This window comes from Microcaecilia unicolor, chromosome 5 (assembly GCF_901765095.1).
Source record: "Microcaecilia unicolor chromosome 5, aMicUni1.1, whole genome shotgun sequence".
NCBI classification, from domain to species: domain Eukaryota; kingdom Metazoa; phylum Chordata; class Amphibia; order Gymnophiona; family Siphonopidae; genus Microcaecilia; species Microcaecilia unicolor.
This window is the reverse complement of record NC_044035.1, coordinates 17,655,031-17,668,564: the sequence shown is the minus strand read 5'-3', so window position 1 is coordinate 17,668,564 and position 13,534 is coordinate 17,655,031. Positions and strand designations below refer to the sequence as shown.

The 13,534-nt window shown below is 43.3% G+C and overlaps 1 protein-coding gene across 1 annotated transcript in view; it reads left to right on the top strand.

Annotated features, from left to right (window-relative positions):
• The window catches only part of TDRD1 (tudor domain containing 1), a 246,820-nt gene that overhangs the window by 52,580 nt on the left and 180,706 nt on the right, over positions 1-13,534 (top strand). Inside the window, exons 6-7 of the mRNA XM_030204712.1 lie at positions 4,560-4,623; positions 7,770-7,880. Coding sequence (XP_030060572.1) covers positions 4,560-4,623; positions 7,770-7,880 — 175 coding nt within the window. The remainder of the gene's footprint in view (positions 1-4,559; positions 4,624-7,769; positions 7,881-13,534) is intronic.

Genomic DNA, 13,534 nt, shown 5'->3' with positions numbered 1-13,534 from the left:
ATTAAATAAAAGGGAATGGAAACGAATCTTTCTGGAAGTTAAAAAGACTTCTATATGTGTGTTAATCAAGGAAAACACTTACAAGGTTGTTACACATTTGGCATTACCTTTTCTCTGGACCTGAAGGCCTGTTTGCTTGGTCTTATAAACAAAGTTTCAAATGGCAAAGCAGAGCTGGTGGTTGGGAGGCGGGGCTAGTGCTGGGCAGACATATACGGTCTGTGCTGGGGCTAGTGGTTGGGAGGCGGGACTAGTGCTGGGCAGACTTATACGGTCTGTGCCAGAGCCGGTGGTGGGAGGCAGGGATAGTGCTGGGCAGACTTATAGGGTCTGTGCCAGAGCTGGTGGTTGGGAGGCGGGGATAGGGCTGGCCAGACTTATACGATCTGTGCACTGAAGAGGACAGTACAAATAAAAAAGTAGCACATATGAATTTATCTTCTTGGTCAGACTGGATGGACCGTGCAGGTCTTTTTCTGCCGTCAGCTACTATGTTACTATCTATTATACGCCAGTAAAATTAAAGATGAATGCATCATATTTTTATTACATTTGTACCCCGCGCTTTCCCACTCATGGCAGGCTCTATGTGGCAGGCAATGGAGGGTTAAGTGACTTGCCCAGAGTCGTAAGGAGCTGCCTGTGCCGGGAATCGAACTCAGTTCCTCAGTTCCCCAGGACCAAAGTCCACCACCCTAACCACTAGGCCACTCCTCCATTCTTGGTGATGCCAAGAATGTCAGTTTTTATCATATCTGGTGGTCCTGGAGGCCTATACACATTTTTTGGATTGAGATTATTAGTAAAATGGATAGAAGTGGCTTGGGTACTACCTTTCCTCTGGACCTGAAGGCCTGTTTGCTTGGTCTTATAAACAAAGTTTCAAATGGCAAAGTAGACTTAAATGATTGTGTTTAGAAGCCAAATGGAAGCAGCCTAAGAGAACCACCTTTTCAGATTGGACACGGAGCCTGAAAAGTGGTATGTGATTTGGAACAATTGACTGATGTAAGATTTGTTTTGACTCAACTATGAGGAATGGACTCGCCTGGATCTTATTTTTCTAGAGGGGGGGGGGGGGGAATAGGACTTCAAGGAAGGGATTTTGATGTCTGCATTCATTGAAGAAACAATGATGGATGCTGCTGGTGGACAGTATTTCATATGGAGGATCGGGTGGGGTTTGGGGAGAAGTTAAAGAAGGGTGTTTGAGGTCTGTTATTATGTAAAATAGTCAATAAAAATTTGATACAAAAAGAAATGTGTGTGTTGTAACTTGCCTGAAGCTTCTCAGTTAATCAAGTGTATGCAAATGAATAAAATACATTTTTTTTTTACTAACCTAAAGGTCTGCACTTGTAATGACTACTTTTCAGTTTTGTCCATTATTTCATGACTTTGTCCTGATCTGCCCTATTTCCTATATTAAAAGGCACTGTCCTAGTTAGATTGAGATCTCAGGGTGCCACCCACTTCAGCACAGACATCCTCTCCCCCTCTGCTTTTGTGCATTAGGTCTGGTAATTTCTGTTAGCGTGAGTTGCAGTTGGTGTGTGAAAATGTATATTTTAAATAAGATATAACCTAAAGAATCCATGAAAGGAGTAGGTTGATATCTTGATGCAGCTAAGGCATCAGGGGCATAGCCACTAGGCCAACCCAGCAGTGGAGCACCTTCATTAGAACGGCAGCAGAGGGAGCAGGCTGAGCTCTGATCCTGCATCTGCCTCCCTCTCTCTCACAGCAGCGCTTCCCAGACGCTGCCTACCTACCGCCGCCACAATCCTGCATCTATCTCCCTTTGTCTCAGCAGCAGTGGACCAGCGGTAGCGATTCATGCTGCCTCCTGCTTCGTTCTAACCCAGAAGCATCTCCTCTGCTGTGTCCCGCCCCCATTATTACAACTTCCTGTTTCTGCTGGGGCAGGACGCGGGCGCTTGGCAGAGGAGACGCTTCCGGGTTAGAATGAAGCAGGAGGCAGCATGAATCGCTATCGCTGGTCCACTGCTGCTGAGACAAAGGGAGGTAGATGCAGGATCGTGGCAGCAGTAGGTAGGCAGCGTCTGGGAAGCGGTGGCGTGAGAGTGAGGGAGGCAGATGCAGGATCGGAGCTCAGCCTGCTTCCTCTAATACCGGGGCTGTTAAGGGTGGTGCCCCATTGAAGAGAGGGAGAGTTGGGGGGGAGGTCTCCTTTCAAAAGATAGATGCTACATGGGGGGGCATGAGGTGGAGAGGGGCAAGAGAGAGAATTGTGGGACATAGGGTAGAGAGGGGTAAGAAAGGAAAAATCTTGCATGTGGAGGGGAGGGACATGCTGCATAGGGAGGGGTAGTGGGGAGGTAGAGATGGTAAATGTTGGACGGGGTGGTGAGGGGAAGATAGATGGTGAAAAATTGGACATGGTGGAGGGCAGGAAGAGATGTAGGGGAAAGCGTGAGATGTTGGATGGGGCACAATGGAGGGGGAGAGGCAGAAATGTTGGACATGGCAGTGAAAGGGAGGAGGAGAGAAAATGCTGCATGGGGGGAGGGAGGAAGAGAAGTGTTGGACCCATGGCACAAGAGAGGGAGAAATGGCAGAAAGTGGGAGAGAGGGAGATATGTTGGACCTGGGGGTGAATGAGAGGGAGAGAGAAACACAGGAGGTGGAGAAGGGAGAAAGGAGGAGAAGGGATTCAGGAGCAGAAGGGTGATGGAGAGATGGTGGACAGTGGGAGTGAGGGAAGAGAGGGAGAAATGTTGGTATTGGGGGAGAGGGCAGGAGAGAAGAGAGAAGGGGCAGAGAGATGTAAGGCTACAAGAGTGGGGTGGGGAGAAAGAGGGAGCAGATGCTGGTCTAGAAGGGTGGAGGGAAGGAAGATGGTGGATCCATGTGGGAGAGGCCAGGATGGAGAGGAAGAGGGTGGCAAGGAAATAAATAAAAAGATAGTGATTGCAGAGGATAGAAATATGGTAATGAAAGGGAATGGAGGGCTGAGGAAGGAGTGAGATGGGGAAATGGAAAAGCTAGTGGGTGAGAGAAAAAGATGAAAATCTGATAGGTAGCTGTAAACTAAAAAGGAGGAGAACAGTGAGAGGGTGAAATTTGAGTTGACAGCAAGGCAGAAAGAAGAAAAAAAGAGAGGAAAGAGCTAAAAATAAGAACAGTCAATATGTCAGAAGCAGGTGTAGTGAAGGTAAAAGACGACAAATGGACAGCAGCCGCTTGAAAGAGAATTAGAAGACGACACAGGAAAGCAGAAAAGAAGCTGGAACCAACATGATGGAAAAATACAATGTCCAGACCACAAAGGTAGAAAAAAGCAATGTATTTTGATTGAGTGTTTTAAATGGAATATGTTGGCTTTGGGAAATCTACATAGCAAATGTGTTTGTATCGTGTTCAGGAGAAAGGAAATGCATTTCTGTTTTTATTTTTCCAGTGTTGAAGTACATGCTAAGTTTAACTTTTTGGGGTTCCGAGTTCAATTTTTGTCTAAATATTTTTATTTCTGATACGTGATCCCTTGTTCTGTATTTGGTGAGGGTCTGTTGGTGTGACAGTAATGGCAGGTTGGGAAATCGGAGGGAAGGCTGGGAGGAGAGGGGATCAGGGAGGGGGCCCTAGCATGTCTAACACCAGTTCTGACCCTTGCTGTATAGCTGGTAGGGATCCCAAGCCTCCCCAGCTGAGGAATTCCTCTAAAGACCGGCCAGAACTTCCTTCTACCAAGCTCTGCAGTCGGTGACAGCATGCTTGAGTCACCGACAGCGAAGCACGCATAGGGTGCTGGCATCAGTGGCTTACGGATGTTGCTGCTGCCTGCCAAGTTTGGTAAAAGGGAGTTCTGGCCATCTTCATAGAAAGTCTTCAGCTGACAGAGCTTGAGGATCCTTATTAGCTAATGTATTTATATTTTGCGGCAGGGCAGAGAAAATATTGTGCCCACCCACTTTGGGCTCAGGCCCATCCAAAATTGGCTGTCTGGCTACGCCACTGTAAGGCATTGATGCAATGATCTAATGTGGTGGTGCTTCTAGATTGCCTAAATCACTGTCCACATCCTTATCGTATATGACTTTGTTTCTTTTATTGCAAAACATTGAATTCTGTTGTATTTTTGCTATTTTTAAGCATGTTTCACAAAAAACACGAGTTCCTGTTGAGCAACATTTGTCCATCTGTATGTTTGGGGAATCGCTGGCACATTTGTGAGGTTGTGCAATTTTAGTCAAGGAGTTACATGCCACAGCAAAGCAGGGGAGGAGCAGCAGGAGTCCATATGTCCTGCTGCCACTATTCTAAATCTCTGGTATCCCTGCAGTGGTATGGAATGGATTGGGGGTGGGGGGAGGTAGTAGCAGCAGCAGCAGTGGTCTGGTGCTAGTCATCTTGCAACAGCACAGGTGTCAGCAGAGGAGAAAGTGTTATAATTTTAGAGAGGAAGGCAGGGTTGTGGGGGGGGGGGGTGAATTTTTTAAAAGTGCATGTTTTTAAGTAAAAGTGTGTGCAACATTGGTTTTGCCCTATACAATTGATTTGATTGAGAGGTGACAAACAGGTTCTTTTTCAATTTTCAGTAAAGTGGAAGACCCTTGCAAGTCACCTACTGAGTCCAGAGAGAAAGAGACTGATCAGCAGGTAGTTTGTATTTGTTCTGCAGTATTAAATTGACTTTGAGAGCTTCTGCCAAATAAGGACTCTGCTGTAATTACAGATGTAATAAAAATGTAATTTCCTGGGATAAGATTTGGTCAGTATCTTCAATATTGTGCCACTGAATCCCAGGTTCTGTTGTGTTGTACTGATATGTGCCCAGTTCTTGAAAGAGGAGGGTATGCATTTATGTAGGACATCACTGAGCCCCTAATTAATTACAACTGTTGCTGTTAAACCTGTCCTGGGGGAGCACTAACTATTAAGTCTTCAGGATATCCTCAATGAATAAGCATCTTTCCTTCTCAATGAGTAAATTGATTTCGCTCTAGTTACAAGAATTAATACCTCCCCAAAACAGTAACTACATAAGCTATTTTCTTAGTCAACTTTATTTACTTATTTTGAAAAATCCTCAAAATGGTGGATCAAATTATACTTCCCCTTGCTAATTATACCATGTAAACTCATACGCACGCTGACCATTCACATGCCATACTAATACTAAAATGATATCTCATTCATTCTCCTGAAGTGATATATACACAAATGGAAGCTGCACGTCACATCTTATCTTCTCATATATGAACACCACATTTGACATAACATAACTTGCTAGCTATTACAGCAAACTACATAGACATCGATGGTAACTGGCTTGTCCAGATACCAAGTTCATGATGACATAATTGTCCATATAAGACAAACATGTTATCAGTAATCAAAAGTTCCTTCAGTAGTCGAGTGATGAACTTATATCCGTAAACTTGTGTCCATTGCTTTTCGGCTTCCGTTTTGAGTCTTAACATCGATTAAGGCTGGCGTCAAACCTAACTTAGTCGTTGCATTTCACCAAGTGTGTCATCAGGGGTTTAACTGAACGTAAAAGTAAAATATCATAGAAGCCTGATACCATCACTGTACCTCCATCCCCCTATTAAAACCGTAATTTGATCACCTCTTAACCTTGTTGAACATTCTAACATTATTTTAGCTTCATAAACAAAGCGGGCCACAAACTGGTACCAGGAACAATGGTGCTGTGCTCTCCGAATGCTGGAGCATGTGCTGTGAACACATCTTACACTTTTTTAAAGGTGCTTTGAGCATGTTGGGTGCATATCCCTAACCACTCCACTTCCTTGTTTAAACCCAAAGGGCTCACTGTTTTCCATTCATAAATCAATCGTTCCTTGAAGAACATTTTCTGTATAATTTTACCCTCACTGGTGGCGTGAAGTTGCAGAAGAAAATCTTTGTGGTGTATTGAGTGCAGCTTGCATTTGTGAATACATCATCACTTCAGGAGAACGAGTGAGAGATCATTTTAGTATTAATATGGTGTGTGAATGGTTAGCACGAGTGTATATGAGTTTATATGGCATAATTAGCAAGGGGAAGTATTTATTTATTTGTTGCATTTGTAGCCCACATTTTCCCACCTATTTGCAGGCTCAGTGTGGCTTACATTGTTCCGTAATGGCGATCGCCAGTTCTGGAATGAGAAATACAAAGTGGTATTGCATTAAAGTTCATAAGTGACAGAGTAGAGTAAGCAATCAAGAATAGAGAATTCATTTTCATAATGAGAGATAAAGTGGTAACTCCGTTAAAGTTCATTAGTGACAGAGTAATTTAAGCAGTCAGGTATAGAGAGTTCGGTTTTGTCCAATTCTGGTATGGGTTTTGTTGTCTGGTATTTAGGATGGATCATTGTGGTATGCCTTTTTGAACAGGTTGGTTTTTAGTATTTTTCGGAATTTAGTTATGTCATGTATTGTTTTTGTGCCTTTTGGTAGTGCATTGCACAGTTGTGTACCTATGTAGGAGAAGCTGGATGCATATGTTGATTTATATTTTAGACCTTTGCAGCTTGGTAGTGGAGATTCAGGAATGTACGTGCTGATTTTTAGTGTTCCTGGTTGGTAAGTCTATGAGATCTGACATGTAGACCGGAGCCTCACCGTGGATGATTTTATAAGAATAAATTGATCCATCACTTACAAGATATTTTTTTTTTAAATCCTCTAAGTAATTGAAGGTTAAGAAAATAGCTTATGCAGTTTCTGTTTTGGGGAGGCAATGAATAAGCATGAGAAACTGTACATATACTAATCTCATGCACATTTCATTCCAATATCCTGTACATACATATAATAGCAAGTTTGACTGATTTTACTGATTTCACTTCATTTTTTGGAAGGAGGAGAAGACCTCAGATGCTCAGCTTGTTGTCACTATCACATCAACAAAAATGACGTTCGAATGTCCTCACCGGTCTAAAAAAAAAAAAACCTCCTTACAGCTTATTTTTTTCAAAAATGTTTTTCATATATTGGTTAATCCTTTTCTTTACTATTTTTCTTTACTTTATTATTCCCTATTAAGAATCTTAAGACTTGAAGGACACTTATCTACTTCAGAGAAAATTTTTCTCATCTCTTCTCGGTTTGCTCAACAGAGCACCTCAGTTTCACTGTGTGCTTCCTTGGGTGACAAACCGCCAGCTTTGTATTCGTAGTGTCCTGTCTATGAGAGAACAAATGGGTAAAATCTAGAACTACATGAACTTTATACTTCAGCTTTTTGCTTCCTATTTTAGTGATTGCATTTACTTTTACCTAATGGTGTTCATGCAAGTCTGACTCTATTGTGTTAACAAATTTGAAGATGACATCCACCATTTTTAAAAGGACGCGGATATAGTCAAACCAGTCATCTTCTGATATGCTTTTTACTTCATCTTAAAGGGACCGATAGAGGCTGCTTCTTCATATCATTAAGTGACTACCAAACTTACATTTCTGTAAGCATTTTTGTAAGTAAGTTCGGTGAGGACGTTCACATGGCAGTTTTGTTGATGTGATATGTAGAGAATTCTTTTTAGCAATGTATTTGCAATATAGTGATTCTGATATCCTGAAAAGATTACTAGTTCATGTCCGCCAGCCCCCTTCCCCCCCCCCCCCCCCCCCCAATACAGATTTGAAAGTTGCTGAGCTATAGTAATACTGGGTAGCCATAATAAAAGGCCCCATTCTTGTTCTCATGTGACAGACAATGCTGCTCATCAACAAAAGCATGCACATTTTGGTTTTTACATAACTCTTTTTATAGATTTTGCTTTTATTTAGGTTGACTTCCCTAGCTTGGAATCTCCCAGTAAGACTGGGAGTAGTATCCAGAAGAAAATCATGCTTTCAGATTTGCAGAGTTATGAGCTGAAAAAGGGAACGACATTTCAGGTATGTCTTTGGCTATATTTGAGTAGTTAATAAGGGGCTAGATATATATATGTATACGTGCACATTATAGAGATGCACACAGGGCCAACATCCCCAATTTTCTGATGTTTTGTTTAACACATTTGAATATCAATAGAAATCAAACAAAATAAAACATGGAAAAGAAAATAAGATGATACCTTTTTTATTGGACATAACTTAATACATTTCTTGATTAGCTTTCGAAGGTTGCCCTTCTTCGTCAGATCGGAAATAAGCAAATGTGCTAGCCGACAGTGTATATAAGTGAAAACATTCAAGCATTACTATGACAGTCTGACAGGGTGGGAGGATGGGGGTGGGTCGGAGGTATGCATGGGGACATCAAAGCATATCATTGAAATTCTAACAGGATGGGTGTGGATAGATGAGGGGTGGGGTGATCAACAGAGACATACAGCTTTATGGTTTATAATGGGCTAGGAACCCCAGGTCCTTGTTAAGTCCTTTCTGTTGGGTGTTAAAATATTCAATCATTCTGACTTCAAAGGTCTTACGTTCTTGTATGGTTTTAAAGTTACCTTTCCGTATTCTCACTGTGAAATCACTGGTACAGTGTCCTGGTTCTGTGAAGTGCTGTCCCACCGTGGTGGGGTCCCTACCAGGACACTGTACCAGTGATTTCACAGTGAGAATACTGAAAGGTAACTTTAAAACCATACAAGAACGTAAGACCTTTGAAGTCAGAATGATTGAATATTTTAACACCCAACAGAAAGGACTGCACTCCTCTTAACCGATTTGATGGTCAATGGTAGTCCTTTTCGAAATAATATCAATACCCCTGCCTGTTTATTGTCTGCCGGGGATCCTACAGCTGTGCCCACCCAGCCTTGCTGGAATTTATCATGCTCTCTTGTGGTCAGGTGGGTCTCCTGGAGGAACACAATATTTGGTGCCTGCCGCTGCAATGCTTGCAAGATCTTTTTCCGTTTTATGGGCAATGAACCCCCCCCCCCCACACACACACACACATTCCAGGACATCAATTTAATTTTCCCCAGTAATCAATCCGCATATGAATAGCCTGGTGATTTTGTATTCCCGCTGGAGGGCGCATCTCCCAGCCCTTAGATACCCCCTCCTCTATCCTCCATAGCTCTCCCCCCCCCCCCTCCCTCCAGTGCGCAAAAATGTCAAAAGTAAATAATACAACACCTTAGAAGAAAACCAAATGTTCCCAAAATCCCCCCTTCCCTTTCAGTGGTCTACCATACATTGTTCTCTCTTGAGAACTAGACACGTGTCGGCCGTTCCCCCCCCCCCCTTGCTATTCCAACGATTAATTAACAACCACAACGCACCCTGATCTAGTCCCAGGATTTCATATCGCCCTCCCCTCCCTACTTGGTAGAAATATTATTCCCAACTGCAAACATGCATTACCCATTCAGATAACCAACAGTGCTTTAAAAGCATCATCACATCACTTTGCTTTCTAGTGCCCCATGCCCGAAGTACTGTTCCTTATTTCACACTTAAAGAAATATGCTATTTCCACACATCTCATTTCCCGCTACATGGTATTAAGTCCCATATCCCAACTCTGTGGCGTTAAGGTAACCTGCTATCCAGTTGTCTTATGATAATGTATTTGCGTCTGTCAGCTTTCAGTCTCCAAAGTGTTCTTCTCCACTTCTCCCTTGATCTGGCTGGCAAACTGCAGCGCCTCCTTAGCAGAGATGAAAAAACAGGCCTGGCCTTCGTAGTGGACCTGCAACCGGGCCAGATAAAACAAAGCGAATCTTACTCGTTTTGTATAGAGTTCCGTGCAGGCTCCTACAAACTGCTTACGCTGCGTCGCCACTGCAGCTGAGAAGTCCTGTTGTTCATAGCACACTTTGCCCAGCAATCGCCATGCCTTCAGAATTTCCTGCTTAAGTGCGTAATTTAGGATCCTGCATATAACCACTCTCGGACGCTGCGCTACTTCTCTCTGTTGACCCAGCCGGTGTGCTCATTCTATTCGCAAGGTGTTTTCCAGGGTCTTCAGATTTAATGCCTTTGGCAGCCATGTTTCCAGACACACTCTCAGGTCCACTTCCCTTACCACTTCGGGGATCCCAACTAGTCTGAGATTATTCCTTCTGGACCTGTTCTCCAGGTCCTCTAGTTGCGATTCAAGTTGGGAGAGTTTCTTCTGCCATTCTTTCTGTTGGCTTTCCTGCTGTGCGCTCCGGTCCTCCAACTCCGATAGCCTCTGCTGGAAACCGGTCATATCTGTCTTCAATCCTTCCAGCTTACCATCTAGACCGTCCAATTTTTCAGATATTTTCTGCAGCTTCAGGTCGACAGAGGGTTCCAACAGCTGTGAGACCTCCGCTGCTATTTCCGCCACCCAGGCGGAGCTTACAGTATCCCCCGAGGGGCCGGAGTCCGCAACAGTCATCTACTGGGTAATTTCAAAACTCCAGGCCAATCAGAGCTCCTATTATCTGTATGTCAAATAAGAGAAGTCAATCCTCTGTAATAGCTTTAAGCATAAACATGCACCATCTGCTGGCCAAACAGGAGAAATACACTTCAGACATATTTAGGACTGGAAAGTATCCAATACATTTTACAGGCTTAAAACACATTGTTTCTTCACATTCATCCTATGCCTTCTCATTCTAGAGTTTTCCTTCATTTGAAAAAGTCTCTCCTCCTGTAGATTAATGCCACTGAGGTATTTAAATGTCTCTATCATATTCACTTTCTCCCTCCTCTCTTCCAGCTTATACATGTTTATTATTTTATTTATTGCACTTGTATCCCACATTTTCCACCTATTGCAGGCTCAATGTGGCTTACAAAGACCTGTTATGGCATCTCCATACCAGGGTACGGAATACAATTGGTGTTACACAGAAGTCAAGGAAGAGAAGAGGATCTGGTCAAGCAGTTATACAGTTGGTGTTAACACAGAAGTCAGGGAAAACAAGGGGATCTGGTCAAGCAGTTATAGAAAGATATATTCTGAATAGAGGTGGTTAGGTGTAGTGTTATAGTTAGTTATGGGTTCTCGTGGTAGGCCTTGTTAAAGAGAGAGGTTTTCAGAGATTTGTGGAAATTAATTAATTCGTTGATCGTTTTCATGTGAGTTGGGAGTGCATTCCATAACTGCGTACTCATGTAGGAGAAGCTGGTCGCGTGTGTTAGTTTGTATTTTAATCCTTTACAGCTGGGGAAGTGTAGGTTAAGAAAGGTGCGTGATGATCTTTTAGCATTTCTGGGTGGTAAGTCCACAAGGTCTAGCTTGTAGGTTGGGGCATCTCCGTGGATGATTATATGAACAATCGTGTTGAAGTTCATAAGCCTGTTCCTATGTTTTTTGACGGAGACTTCTTACCAATTTAGTAGCCGCCCTCTGAACTGATGTCATCCTGTTTATATCTTTCCGTAGGTGCGGTCTCCAGAATTACACATATTCCAAATGGGACCTCACCGTAGACTTATACAAGGGCACTATCACCTCCTTTCCTGCTGGTCATCCCTCTCCTTATGCACCCAAGCATCCTTCTGGCTTTGACTGTCGCCTTTTCTACTTGTTTGGCCACTTTAAGGTCGTAAGACACAATAGCCCCCAAGTCTTGTTCTTCCATATACAAAAGCACTTCACCCCCTATATTGTAACATTCCCTTGGATTCTTGTAACCAAAGTGCATGACCCTGCATTTCTTAGCTGCCAATTTTTGGACCATTCAAGCTTTGCCAGATCCTTCCTTCCGGGGTGTCCACCCTATTACAGAGTTTGGTATCATCTGCAAAAAGACAGACCTTAGCAGACAGTCCTTATGCAGTATCGCTCACAAAGATGTTAGAGAGGTGGCCCGAGGACTGACCCCTGTGGCACACCACTGATAACATCCCTTTCCTGAGAGCAAGCTCTGTTTACTACTACCCTATGTCTCCTCCCACTTAACCAGTTTTTGACTGTCAGTTACTTTAGGCCCCATACCGAGGGCACTCTGTCAGTCGCCTGTCAAAGACTTTGCTAAAATCCAAGTGCACCACATCTAGCGCCCTGCCCACATTCAACTGTTTGGTCACCCAGTCAACAAAATCAATCGTAATTGGCTGACACAACCTGCCTCAATTGAAGCCATGCTGCCTCGAGTCCTGCAGTCCATTCAGTTTGAGAAACCTTACAATCCTCCGCTTTAGAAGCGTTTCCATTAGTTTACTCACCACCAAGGTTAGACCGACAGGTTTGTAACTCCCAACCTCCTCCTTACTTAAGCTCGTGTGCATGGGAACCACATCTGCCTTTCTCCAGTCCTCCGGGACCACTCCAGACTCGTAAGGAAGCATTGAAGTGGTCAGACAGCAGAGCCGCCAGGACTTCTCAGAGTTCCTTGAGCACCCTCAGATGTATCCCATCGCGCCCCATCGCTTTGTCTAATTATAGTTTAGCTAGCTCCTCAGGAACAGTTGTGAATCGGTCCAAGTCTACCATACGTTAGTCCCCATTTGCATTTGTGTTCTGCAGTCCTTCCCCCAGCCTTTCATCCGTGAAAACAGAACAGAAATAATTGTCAAGCAGTTCAGATTTATACTTATCAGCTTTTATGTATCTCCCCCCCCCCCCCCCCCCCCCCCCCCCCCTCTGCTTTAAGCCTCACGATACTATTATGGTACTTCCTCCTGTTACTTACATATCTGAAAAAGATCTTATCCTCCAATTTTACTGTATCGGCTATCTTTTTTTTTTTTTTTCTTCCATTTGCCTCTTTGCTTTCCTAACAACTTTTCCAGCTTCCCTTAGCTTTTCCAGGTACTTTTGCCTGTCTTCCTCGTTCTGAGCCATCTTGCAGAGTGAGAAGGCAAACCCTCTTTCCCTTTTCAGCTACTACATTTGAGAAACAGAGTGGCCTTCTTTTTCCCATGTAATTTTCTAACAAAGGTTTTTTGCCTTTAAAATAGCTCCTTTCAGTTTTGCCCACTGCTGTTCTACTTCTTGCAGGTGCTATCATCCAACCAACTCTTCCTTGATAAATACCTCCATCTTGGCAAAGTTAGGTTTTTTTTTTTTTAAATCCTAGGACCTTCAGTCTTGAGTAAATCCTCTCCTTCTTTGTTTTAATATTGAACCACTCCCTTCGGTGATCACTAGATGGCAAATGATCTTCCCATCAGAAACATTTTTCCCCAGATGTAGAATAGCTCCAGTCCTCGTCTGTTCTGTTTACCCGCATCTGAAACAATTCTTCCTGTAGAGAATCCAAGATACCTTTGCTTCTAAATGACCCCGTAGCAGGGACCCACCAGTCGATGTCCGGCATATTGAAATCACCTATCAGTGGTACTTCTCCTTTCCTAGCTATCTTGTGGATGTCTTCAATTTAATTCTCTGTTCATTTCTTTTGGCCATGAAGGTGACCTGTATGTTACACCAATGTAAATAAATTTTCCTTTTCCTCTTATCAGTTTGACCCAGAGCGCTTCTTCCTTACTCCGTATTCTAAACAACCAACAGTCTGAATACTGTGTTAACCTATCTCCAGTGCTGTATTTAAACCACCTTATCACATCTCTGCTAATAACAAAGGCCTGACTCCAAGGCCAGGTGACTGCTTTAGAAGAACTGTGTGGGAGGGGATAACTTTTGCAACAGCAAGGGACTAATTATTCTC